The following is a 10,874-nucleotide window of genomic DNA, read 5'->3' as shown; positions in this document are numbered from 1 at the left end:
GAGCGACTGTAGCTATATAGAGAGACAGAGAGAGGGAGTGCATGTGTGTGTGCGTGGGTCGCTTACCTGTGCGTTAGAGCAGGCCGCTTGACACGGTTGAAAGCTACGATAAGTATCGGCTTATTCCTGAAAGAACGGACACTCCGCATGTCAGGCTGAAAAGTTGTGCCGCTGCGTGACAAGCTTTTATTGCATAAGCTTTAAGAATATTGCACAACATAAATATTTTTATAAAATGGCATACTGATGGGGGCTACGGGTAGGAACGGATTCCCCTGGATGATTTCAGAGAATTATCTCGTTCTTGAAACTGCGACTCAGCTCCTTGTGCGGCAGTACAATACTGTTGAGCAGTATCTTCTCGGCGGGCACCTGTACGAAGCAGCCTGCAATGAGCAATTAGATGGGGTCAGAAGGTCTCAGGCTACATTTCGGTGCACTCGCCCACTTACCCAGTATCGTTATGGAGGGATTCAGTTTTCCCTCGTTGTTGAACAGTGGCGGATTCTCCATCTTTGCGAAGGGCTTGTTGGGGTCCGGGTCGCTTGGCGTGCCCTCAACGCGGGCCCAGGCGCCGATGGTGGATCCCCGCCCCACAATCGAGTGAAGGATGAGCGTGTGGTCCTGGATCTGGGCCTGCTCCAGCACGATGGACTCCTTGATGCGCACCCCAGGGCCGATGGTGACACCAGGCCCAATGGCCACGTTCGGACCCAGCTGAATGCAATAAAGAGAGATGGATGAAGCCGGAGATTCAAAAATTGAGATTAACTGCCACCCACCACTGCGCTGTGGTGGACCGTGGCACTGGGATGCACGTATACATCCGGCAGGACAGTGCAGATCAGGTTGCCGTCGCCCTCGCCGCGCTTCGAGCCCACGTTCGCCAGCCGTTCCGGATGTGTGCGCTTATAAAGGCCCAGGTAGTGACGATTGGCGTAGATGGCCGAGCCGGCGGACTTCAGCTGGGACCACCAGTTGGGCACGGTCATGGCAAAGAGCTGGTTGGTACCCGCCAGAGGAGTGAGCACCTCCTGTTCCCACTTGATGTGGCCCTGATCACGGCCATTTCCGTTGCCGTTCCCATTGCTGAAGCCCGCGCAGCCGTACTCCTGTCCGTGGGCATGGAAGATCTGCGCCAGCTGGGTGAAAATGTCCATAGAGCAGACGTAAACGCCGCAGTTGATGAAGGTGGACACATACGAGCTGGGCTTCTCCACATAGTGCGAGACGGCTCCACTGGCGCGATCGAAGACGAGGCAGCCATAGTGCAGGGACTGCTGGCGAGTCGCCTCCGTGCTCATGATGGTGACCAGGGCGCTAGAGGGACGCCGGGTGTGAAAGTCGTACAGTTCCTGCAGCGGAAAGTCGGCGCACACGTCGCCATTCAGCACGAAGAAGGCCCGCGGATTTCCGGCCCGTATCTGATCGCGAAAGTGGTACATGCCGCCCGCCGTGCCCAGCGATGTGAACTCCTGCAGGTACCTGCGAAATGGACACGTCACTCCATCAATCCTCCATCTGCACTTGCCACGCCACGACTATCGCTCACCTGATGTTGATGTTGCTGCTGCTATACAGGGCCTGCATATCGCCCACAAAGGCCTCCATCTGCGTCTGGGGGTAGTATCCGATGATGAGGATCTCCTTGAGTTCCGGCAGCTGGACGCAGGCCTCAATGTGATGGGCTATGAGGGGTCGACCGGCCAGCGGGAACAGCGGCTTGGGCGTGTCGAGGGAGAGTGGCCGGAAGCGAGTACCCTTCTGGGGTCCGCCGATGAGGATAACCGCCTTGAGCATGGTGTGCGTGGAATGCGCAGCTTGTGACTAATACTATGTATATTTGTGTTTACGTTGCAACAGAAAAAGTTCTCTTCTCGGTCAGCTGATTGTACGTAGTACGCTGAAAACCCGCTAGGTGGCGTGGAGACAGTGGAGTGTACTATTTTGTGATATACATACATATATATATTCATTATTTATTTGAAAACAAAAAACACTTTAACACTTGTCTTTAATACAAAACAAAGCTGAAATGTAGGGGATTAGACTGAATTGGATTGGTGGCTTTAACTGCAATACTCCTATGGCTGCAAACAATGCCAAAGTGCTGTTTAACGCACTAGATCCTCGGGGTTGAACATGCCACGGGCACGCCTCAAAATCGAGTCCTTGCTGGCGTCGTAAGGGTGGTCCTTCGATGGAATCTCCAGGACGGCTGGCACTGGCGAAGTGTGGGCATCGATGACATGGCGAATGAGCTCGGCGCAGTTCTGGTTAATCAAGATGATGTCGATGTCGTCGCGCTTCAGGAACCTCTTGAAGCAGTCCTCCAACTCGCTTACGGGAGTGTTCTTGTCCACGACCATGAAATTGGGGTGGCGATTTTTGTTTATCTCGCCCACGCCACCCAGTAGGAATCCCACGCAAGTGTCCTCATCGCCGATGACAGAGATCAGCTTTCCTTTGATTGCAGAGTGTAGAGCCATGTTGATTGTTAGCTAACTTTAGTTCGGAGGAGTTGCAAGTTGAAGAAAAACTTTTATTTTCTGTTCGGTCAGCTGGTTGGTCTCTATCACATGACCCTTCTTCTTCTTTTCCTTCGAGTTTCTACATCACAACTACACAGAGATGAAATTATCACGGAGCCACCTGACGAGGAAATATCACGAAACGATATATTTTATCCGCCTATCGATACTAACTAATAGCATCGACTACGATTGTGCTATCGAGGAACTGCCACCACCAGCGATCAGCTATCACGATTTATCGAAGCGCTGCCATCTCAATTGCGGAACAAAACAATCTATATTATATTTTTGTGGGGGAGATTTTCCCGTTTACGGCTGTTTTAAAGACCGGCGGCGCCCTTTGCAGCAGCTGTGGCCCACTACTCCGCCCTGCCTCATCAACAAGTAAGTGGCACAAGAGCAAATTGGGCAAAGCATTTCGAACCATTTATCCGACCACTGGGACCCACACTGGCTAACGGCAACACCAATGTTCGGTGGAGCCGGCGCTGCCCCGGCCAATCACGCAGATGTCGACAACGACGTGCCCTGCATCTCCCCCAGCTACGACAGAGTGCCCGATTGTGCCGCTGCCGGTGTCCAGGTGAAGCTCTCTCTCTCCTATTTAGCTGTGTTCTAACACGTTTCCTCTTTTAGCTCCCTGGGCGAACTCGCAGAAGCGTCGCAACATTGCCGTGCATGCCATTAAAGCGAGGCGTCTGCTCATCTCGACAGATGTTGGCAGCCATCAGGCCATCATTCGGGCCCGAGTCGATGGCAATGAGCGTATGGAGCTGGAAGAAGTCACGGCGCTGGACCTGGACCAACAGTCCGAAGAAGTTGTAAACATCAATGGAAAGAACAAGTAAGCAACCATATTGGACACCTCTGGACACGTGTAATCTCCTGTTCCCTCTCTAAAAAAAAACCCCTTGCTTCCATGCATATCCCGCAGGTGAACAACATTGCCGCCTAGGAGGATTTGTGCACTGGCTGGGCGGCAAGACCGGACTGGAGAGGATCACTGTCAACAGAGAGCGTCGTTCCGTGCAGCTGCATCGTCTGTCGAAGTTCACCGATATCCGGGCCGTGTGACCACTGGATGCGAAAGTGCTGCGCAATCACACGGCCAAATTGTTTCCACAACTGCATAGCCAGCGGGGTGTGACACAGTACTCACGACGTTTGCTCGTGCCCCCAGGACAAGGAGAACTACGGCGTGTATCCGGCCAGATAATTTTAAGTAGCGGGAGTAGTGACATAAACAACGACTGTATATCCGCCTTCTGGCGCTGTGACGAAAGGACTGCAGGGCGGATCACTTCAGCTGACAGTCGGTCGAGGGCAGCGACAAGGCTCTGATCAGCGATGGTACCACCTGTGACAATGTCCACGATGAGGCCGACTGCTGCAAGCGGCCAGGAGAACTTCATACTGACATGACAGTTTATAAATTCAGTTATAGTATTTATGTGGCAGTCCAATCGAATGTAGAAAGTATTCTAACTAATGCATAAATTATCGTAAATGTCGTAAGACTCAGTTCCCATCTGAATACTTAAGGAAAAGGCTAGAGGGTTAGGCGAGGGGGATCCACTGGCGAAGATATTCGGTGATCTTCCATTGCATCTCCTGCAGGTAATCCGTGAGATATAGATGGTGCAGGAGCGGGGACTTTTGCTACATCCTCTGGATGACACACCCCTTGAAGGAGTTCAGTCTCACATCGATTTCACCCTCTTCCAGCTAGAGAAGAAGCACAGTGGGAATGGGAGTTTCGAAGGCGAGACCTCTCACTGATTTTACTCACCGCGTTGAAGGCATAGATATCCTGGTAGCAGGATGGAGATATGCAGTGCCTTATGCAGTTGATCTTGGTCACGCCCACGTTGAGATTGACACACTGGGTGTGCTGCTCGCAGGCCACCTCCTGTTCGTGGTAGGTTATTTCCTGTTTGTCAAAGACGTGAACGATTCAGCCCGGAGAAAAATCAATAGCCTCGTGGACGCACATTCTTACTCGTCTCCTTGTAGGCGTACTCTGGAAAGTGGAACGTGGCAGTCTTCGGGAACATCTTGCCACTCAATCCGGGCATCTCCTTGTAACCGTGTGTACATTTCAGTAAAATTACAGAGAGAACAAAACAGATATTCACAGCACGTTTCATTTTCCCGTTACTTGTTTGGTTGAATTAATGGTGACGACACAGAACAGCCCAATCAGGGATGAATTCGGTATGGAAAAACGATAAGAAATCATCCCGTTTGTGTTGTTGGTGCTGTTAGTACTAAGATTCGAAAATTGGAACGCCGATTAATACTAACCAATGCTATTTTACTGAAACGAGCGAAATATAGAAATATTTACATATATGGTTTGTCGAATTTTTTAAACCTTTACCTGATTATTTGTTATCGATCTATCTATCATCCCTAGTGCTAGTGACGCTATCGATATTAATATTCAAGAAAGAAGCAGCACGCGCCGTATAATTTTGTCAATAATTTTGCATTGCATTTCATCTTATAAACGTTGGAAGTGGGGCGGAAGAAGATGGCAATGGCAACGGGAACAGCAACGATGACTACTGCGGTCGAGCAGCTGGTAGCCCAGACCCTGCAGGCGGCCACAAACCCCAGCCACGAGATTGTGCAAAAGGCCGAAGCCCAACTTAGCGAATGGGAGCAGCAGCCGGGGTTCTTTGCCACGATAGCCAGGCTGAGCGTGAAGCTGCCCGGAAGCGCGCAGGGCAGCGCGGTTGACGCGGAGGTGGCGCTGAAAGTCCGCTGGATGGCAGCCGTTTACCTTAAGAATGGCATCGAGCGCTACTGGAGGCCTAATTCGCGGCAGGAGCTGCCGGCCGAGCAGAAGCAGCAGATACGAGACGTCCTGCTGCAGCACTACGACGCGGAAGAAGTGCCCCAGGTGGCACTGCAGGTGGCCGTGCTGTTTGGGCGCCTTGCTCGCACCGACTACCCACGCTTCTGGCCCGATCTGCTGCCCACGCTGATGAAGCAGCTGCAGGCGTGCAGCAGCGAGACGGACGCTGCACTGCAACAGAGAATTCTCTTAGTCCTACACTACGTCATTAAAGCCCTGGCCTCGCGACGCCTCATGGCCGAGCAGCGGGCCTTCGAGGAGCTGGGCAGCCAGATCTTTAGCTACTTGGCGTGGGACATCTGGGCCACTCTGACCGGCCGCTTCCTGCAGCAGGTAAAGAGCGGCGAGGAGGCTCAGGCCCTCAGCGCACTGCAGCGGGCCTATATTGTGATGCGATCCCTCAGGAAATTGATTGTCTACGGATGCTCCAAGCCGTACAAGTCCACTGACCACATGAATTTCGTGGAGCAGCTGTTTCAGCGCCTGCGCCAGTGCCTGGAGCTGCGCTACGAGCTGCGCATGGGACCAGGCCCGGCCAGAGCCTCGCAACTGATAAGCGAGCTGGAGCGCTTCATCCTGAAGATGATGAAGGCGCTGAACGAACTGGTGGAGCGGCACTCTATATCCTTTGCCCGATTTGTGTCTGTGGCCCTGGAGTTTAGTTTCCACTATGTGTTCCACGAGGGCACCGCCCTCATCTTTGACGCCGGCGACCGCATCAACTTTACCAACTTTGCCATTCAGGCTCTGAACATGCTCAAGGGCATCATGTTGAGCGGCAACGACAGCATCTGTGCCCCGCGGCCACGGAGCTGGCGACAGGAACCGGAGCTGGGTCTAGCCTGGAGGACGAACTGCTCGCCACGGCTGCCCAGAGCAACGCCAAGTTCTTCACCGTGGAGCGGGTGACGTACATCTGCGAGAAGATCGTGACCCACTACTTCCTGCTCACCCAGCAGGAGCTGGAGGAGTGGCAGCAGGACCCCGAGGGTTACGACCAAGACGACGGCGGCGGCGACGCCTGGAAATACGCCCTACGACCTAGCGTGGAAACGCTCTATTTCACCTGTTTCACCCAGCACTCGACGGTAATGATAGGCGAGGTCCTGAAGTTCGTCCGCCGGGCACAGCAGCTGCAGCTCTCGCCGGATTCCGACCTCAAAGCCATCCTACTAAAGGACGCCATCTACAATGCGGTGGGTCAGGCGGCGTTTCATTTCTTTAACCAGCTGGACTTTGGCTCCTGGTTGACCTCCCAGCTGCTGGCGGAGCTGCGCATCGAAGCCCCCAACTTTCGAATTCTCAGACGCCGCATCATCTGGATGGTGGGACACTGGGTGGGCGTACAGCTACCGCGGGAGCTGCGTCCGCTAGCCTACGAGGCGTGCCTTCACCTGCTGCGTCCCCAGGAGGACATGCCCACACGACTGGCCGCCGCCCGGACCCTGAACCTGCTGTTAGACGATTTTGAGTTCATGCCGGAGGCCTTCCACCCGTACTTCTCGCCGTTGTTCGAGGCTCTTTTCTTGCTGCTGCACGGGGCCGGCGAGTGCGACACCAAGATCGTTGTCCTGGGCACCATGACACTGCTGGTGGAAAAGATGAGCGAGTACATCGAACCGCAGGCCCTGCAATTCATCGCTTACCTTCCCCTGCTGTGGCGTGAGAGCGAGAAGTACGACCTATTGCGCTGCGCCATCATCGGCACCTTGGAGCAGCTGGTTCGCACCATCCGAGATGTGCCCGAGCCCATGAAACCCTTCCTCTACAGCGTCATCAGGCTGAGCACTGACCTCCAGGTGAGTAACTCTTTGGGAAGGGAATTAGTATATAGTAGTGGTAGAGGGAATTATTAGTGTACTTTGTTCTAAACTACGACGAACCAGCAAGATATAAACCCCAGCACGATAATGGCCTTATCTAACATGGTATAAATGTGTTCAGGAACGTTCAGGTAATTCGCTTAAGAGAACCCCTCAAAAGACGTAAAGAAACAAAAAGGGGGGTAACAAATTTGCACACACTATGACTGAAAATTATTGAGATTGCAAGAGAAAGTGAAATGAATTGCTGTATGCTCGACACAGAGCATCATCAGCATACATGAGTGCTTGAGAGTTTGTTAATAATATATGTACCTCTGCTTATAATATACCTCTTTACTGCAATTCTTTACGTCAGACTAATGTGATTCATTCCATCCTGCAGCAACACTCTCACGTCTACCTCATGGAGGATGGAATCATGCTGTGGCTGGCTGTGATTGGAAATTCGACTGTCCTGACCCCCGAACTGCTGGCACTGTGCGACCACCTACTGCCCATCATCGAGATGTCGTCGGAGAACCTTCGGACTGTGCTCCAGCTCATCCACGCGTACATCCTGCTGGACGCCCAGGCCTACCTGAGTAGGTACGGCGAGGGGTTCGTGGACTATTGTGTACGTTCCTTCGAGGACATCCGCGTTGAAGGCATCATCGCCATGCTGCGGATCTTCGAGACCTGCCTCAAGACGGACGCGTCGATGGGATTGCGATTGGTGCGCCCCGCCCTGCCCTTCGTCTTCCAGCAGGTGTGCCTCAAGCAGGAGTACCCCGTGACCATGGGCTGGTACCTAACCATTGTGGCTAGGACGCTGCTCATCGACCAAGCCGTATTCATGTCGGTGGTGCAGCAACTGCACCAACCGGACGCTCTGGCCCGCATCCTGGACGTGTGGATCGAGATGTTTCCCATGGTGCCGGACACTCACGCCGAGAAGAGAAAGCTCTTCTGCCTGGCCTTCGCCTCGATTTTCGGAAACAACGACCTGCTGCTAGCCCGCCTGCCACACATCCTCCAGCTGGTGGACGAGACGCTCGGCGAGGTCATGGATAAGCAATTCGCGGTGGCGGAGGATGGCGCCGCCAGGACCACGCCTCGCTACTACGACTCCCTGGTCATCCACGACGAGCACGAACTGGACGAGTTGCAGCAGCAGCTATGTACCGAAGACTTCCATTCGAAGGGCTACCCCGCCAAGACGTACCACGATGACCGCCACCGGCAGCTGGTGCTCAAGGACCCCGTCTACAAGATACCCCTCACCGAGTACCTCAAGTGGCAGCTGCAGGCGCTCCAGTCGCAGCTGGGCTCCGCCCGCTACGAGCAGCTGCTCCGAAGCGTCGTCCCGGAGGTGCTCGAACGGATCACCATGTACATAGAGCAGACGGTGCCCAAGGCCTGCGTGGTGTGCGCTGGCGGAGGAGGTGGTGACGGCTCAGGAGCAGAGGCTCCCAATGAGGCTGAGCCGGTAGAGTCCGGCTGATGCTCTACGCAACTCGAGCATTGCTGTGCTTCGAAAGCTTTTTACGCTAAGTTATTAATGTATTTTGTATTGAAATTATATATTTTTAATTGTTAGCCATGTCAATGCGTCTAGTCCAGGTCTAGTCTACGGCAGGGCGTCGCTCCAGCTTGCCACGCAGGAGGGTGCGGATAGTCTCGTCCTTCTGCTCGAGCCTGTGACGCAGCTTGTCCAGCTCCTCTACGTTGCGGGCGTGCAGGCCGCGCATTTGTGACTCCTTGTGCTTGACGAGCACCTCAAGGCGTCGCACTGCGTCGTAGGTTTCCCTCATCTCCGTCTGGCCCGCCTCCAGCTTCTGGGCCCACTGCAGGGCCATGCGAAGACGGGCTTTCAGTCGGTCCCGAGAGTGTTTGGCCTTCTCCGTGCTGCGGGCGAGGGCGGCGGCCCGCATGGAGCTCGCCTTCAGCTGATCCTGCAGAGAGGAACGCTCTCTGACGTGCTCCTGCTTCAGTTCCTCCAGCAGAGCCTTACACTGATGCATTGCCTCCACCTCGACTGGACCTGCTGCTGCATTGGGTGCGCTTGTGGCATTGGGGACAGCGGTGCTCCTAAGGGCTGCAAGCTCCGATTTGGTGCGGGCGTAGGCCGCCTGCAGATGGTCCATGTCCAGAAGGAGCGTCTGCATCCGCTGCTCGTAGCAGTGCATCACCTCCACCAGCTTCTCCTTGGCCAGGTCGGTCTTGCGTGTTTGCGCCTCGGCCTTTGAGCGGCAAACGCCCAGCTGCGCCTGGAGGCAGACACGCTCTTCCCGCCATCCCCCCAGGTCGCGGCGCAGTTGCTCCTGGGACTGCAACTGTAGGGGACATCAGCAGAGAGCAGTGGTCAGTGATCAGGTGAGTGTCCTATGGATATGGGATGTATAGATACGGCTATCACTTACCAGCTTTGTGTTATCCTCCAGGGCGCGCTTCAGCTCGCACGTGAAGTGCTCGAACTCTGTGTTGTACTGCAACAGGAGAGCGTCCTTGTCGCGGATGGATTCGTCGTAGGCCTGCAGTAGCGGGCCCAATGTGTGCGTGGGCAGGGGCTGACAGCCGGTGGAGCCTGAGGAGCAGGCTGCCGAGCTCGTCGATTCTTTCTCCCCGTTCCTCCGCTGATCCTGGTAGTTCTCGATCTGCACATTTAAACGGAAGACGAGAATCTTTAACATGTCCACGTCGTTCGCCAGCGTTCTGTTCTGCCCAAGAACGACGCCCAGCTTCTGGTTGAGCTGCTGGCAGCGGTCGCAATTGGTCACCTGCTGCTCCGCCACTGCCAGACGGCTCTCCAGCTGGGAGCTGTCGGTGCGCAGCCGCTCGTTCTCCTTGGCGAACTGTTCGTTGTACTTATGCAGGGTGGAAAGGCGCTGCACCAGCTGCTCCAGCTGCTGGTCCTTGGCCTGCAACTGTGTGGGATATGGGGATGAGCGCGTGGCTGGGTTGGGTTTGGTTTGGTTTGGGGTGCTGCTTACCAGTCCGTTGAGCGTGCGATCCCTCCGATCCTTTCTCCCGGCGGGTGTCGTCTGCTGGCGTTGCTCCACCTCCACGCTCCTCGAGCGGCGACTGAAGTTTCCGGACAGCGTCTGCAGCGGTTTCCGATTCCTCTTTGGCTGCGTGGGCGGGCGTTCCGGCACCCCCTCCTCCTGGTCGGTCTGGTCCAGATCCGTGATCATTACACTCCGCGAACTCATTTCAGTAATTTTCTTATTCAAATTCTGACATTTCCTGCTCGGGCTTCTAGCCTGCTGTGGAGACGAAGTAAACAAATCCCAAACCCAGCCAACCAACCTCCGCCGACACACCTGTCGTGTGTCCTGGCGCTCGTTGCCATGACGTTCCACCCTGTGTTTGACCCTGTTTCGCGAGTATAGTTACCCCTCTGCTGCGGCGAGAGCGTACTGAGCAAGAGAGGGTGAGAACGAGGGGGAACGTTGAAAAGTGCACATTGATTTGTTCCTTTTGGTTATAAAAATGATTCGATCTGATCCAGATTCGGCAATCTGGCAGATATGGTCATTCTCTATGATTGTGCGTTCTTAATTTTCTCGTATCTTCAAAATTGTGGATGCCACAGATTTTTGTCCTTTGTTGGGCGGAAGGGCATGGTGTGTGTTAGAGAGAGACAGTGCGAGAGGGAAGTTTTGAAATACACTTGTA

General features: G+C 54.4%; 5 protein-coding genes and 1 long non-coding RNA gene across 6 annotated transcripts; 2 read left to right on the top strand and 4 right to left on the bottom strand.

Annotated features, from left to right (window-relative positions):
- Positions 1-150: 150 nt before the first annotated feature.
- Positions 151-1,902, bottom strand: LOC108158940 (mannose-1-phosphate guanyltransferase alpha). The gene is made up of 4 exons (XM_017291760.2): positions 1,553-1,902; positions 783-1,485; positions 453-717; positions 151-386 (listed from the first exon to the last, which is right to left on the bottom strand). Exons 1-4 carry the CDS (start codon positions 1,798-1,800, stop codon positions 286-288), a joined length of 1,317 nt encoding a protein of 438 aa, XP_017147249.1. The 5' UTR covers positions 1,801-1,902; the 3' UTR covers positions 151-285.
- A 93-nt stretch (positions 1,903-1,995) lies between these two features.
- Positions 1,996-2,589, bottom strand: LOC108158941 (V-type proton ATPase subunit F 1). The gene has a single exon (XM_017291761.2). The coding sequence runs from the start codon at positions 2,487-2,489 to the stop codon at positions 2,115-2,117; it is 375 nt and encodes a 124-aa protein (XP_017147250.1). The 5' UTR covers positions 2,490-2,589; the 3' UTR covers positions 1,996-2,114.
- A 161-nt stretch (positions 2,590-2,750) lies between these two features.
- On the top strand, positions 2,751-4,049 carry LOC108158943. Its single transcript, XR_001775288.2, has 3 exons — positions 2,751-3,117; positions 3,171-3,378; positions 3,469-4,049. It is a non-coding gene; the product is annotated as an uncharacterized LOC108158943 (long non-coding RNA).
- LOC108158942 lies at positions 3,968-4,741 on the bottom strand. Its single transcript, XM_017291762.2, has 3 exons — positions 4,526-4,741; positions 4,324-4,464; positions 3,968-4,259 (listed from the first exon to the last, which is right to left on the bottom strand). Exons 1-3 carry the CDS (start codon positions 4,679-4,681, stop codon positions 4,194-4,196), a joined length of 363 nt encoding a protein of 120 aa, XP_017147251.1. The 5' UTR covers positions 4,682-4,741; the 3' UTR covers positions 3,968-4,193.
- Positions 4,742-4,961: 220 nt separating this feature from the next.
- On the top strand, positions 4,962-8,733 carry LOC108158087 (importin-11). Its single transcript, XM_033392275.1, has 3 exons — positions 4,962-6,187; positions 6,226-7,193; positions 7,603-8,733. Exons 1-3 carry the CDS (start codon positions 5,068-5,070, stop codon positions 8,698-8,700), a joined length of 3,186 nt encoding a protein of 1,061 aa, XP_033248166.1. The 5' UTR covers positions 4,962-5,067; the 3' UTR covers positions 8,701-8,733.
- Positions 8,734-8,758: 25 nt separating this feature from the next.
- Positions 8,759-10,635, bottom strand: LOC108158939 (protein Cep89 homolog). The gene is made up of 3 exons (XM_017291758.2): positions 10,190-10,635; positions 9,620-10,123; positions 8,759-9,532 (listed from the first exon to the last, which is right to left on the bottom strand). The coding sequence occupies exons 1-3, from the start codon at positions 10,406-10,408 to the stop codon at positions 8,822-8,824; spliced, it is 1,434 nt and encodes a 477-aa protein (XP_017147247.1). The 5' UTR covers positions 10,409-10,635; the 3' UTR covers positions 8,759-8,821.
- Between the last annotated feature and the right edge of the window lie 239 nt (positions 10,636-10,874).

The sequence above is a fragment of the Drosophila miranda genome, chromosome 3 (assembly GCF_003369915.1).
Source record: "Drosophila miranda strain MSH22 chromosome 3, D.miranda_PacBio2.1, whole genome shotgun sequence".
In the NCBI taxonomy this organism is placed as follows: domain Eukaryota; kingdom Metazoa; phylum Arthropoda; class Insecta; order Diptera; family Drosophilidae; genus Drosophila; species Drosophila miranda.
Note: the sequence above shows the minus strand (reverse complement) of the source record. Positions and strands in the feature narration are given on the sequence as shown.

Coding starts and splice junctions, on each gene's coding strand:
- LOC108158941 (XM_017291761.2), bottom strand. CDS start 2,489: ATGGCTCTACACTCTGCAATCAAAGGAAAGCTGATCTCTGTCATCGGC.
- LOC108158942 (XM_017291762.2), bottom strand. CDS start 4,681: ATGAAACGTGCTGTGAATATCTGTTTTGTTCTCTCTGTAATTTTACTG. Junction 4,465..4,525: donor ACAAGGAGACGAGTAAGAAT/GTGCGTCCACGA, acceptor TTTGACAAACAG/GAAATAACCTACCACGAACA. Junction 4,260..4,323: donor ATATCTATGCCTTCAACGCG/GTGAGTAAAATC, acceptor CTTCTTCTCTAG/CTGGAAGAGGGTGAAATCGA.
- LOC108158087 (XM_033392275.1), top strand. CDS start 5,068: ATGGCAATGGCAACGGGAACAGCAACGATGACTACTGCGGTCGAGCAG. Junction 6,188..6,225: donor GAGCGGCAACGACAGCATCT/GTGCCCCGCGGC, acceptor CAGGAACCGGAG/CTGGGTCTAGCCTGGAGGAC. Junction 7,194..7,602: donor GGCTGAGCACTGACCTCCAG/GTGAGTAACTCT, acceptor TCCATCCTGCAG/CAACACTCTCACGTCTACCT.
- LOC108158940 (XM_017291760.2), bottom strand. CDS start 1,800: ATGCTCAAGGCGGTTATCCTCATCGGCGGACCCCAGAAGGGTACTCGC. Junction 718..782: donor CGGTCCACCACAGCGCAGTG/GTGGGTGGCAGT, acceptor TATTGCATTCAG/CTGGGTCCGAACGTGGCCAT. Junction 387..452: donor TCCCTCCATAACGATACTGG/GTAAGTGGGCGA, acceptor TGCTCATTGCAG/GCTGCTTCGTACAGGTGCCC.
- LOC108158939 (XM_017291758.2), bottom strand. CDS start 10,408: ATGAGTTCGCGGAGTGTAATGATCACGGATCTGGACCAGACCGACCAG. Junction 10,124..10,189: donor ATCGCACGCTCAACGGACTG/GTAAGCAGCACC, acceptor TATCCCACACAG/TTGCAGGCCAAGGACCAGCA. Junction 9,533..9,619: donor TGGAGGATAACACAAAGCTG/GTAAGTGATAGC, acceptor TGTCCCCTACAG/TTGCAGTCCCAGGAGCAACT.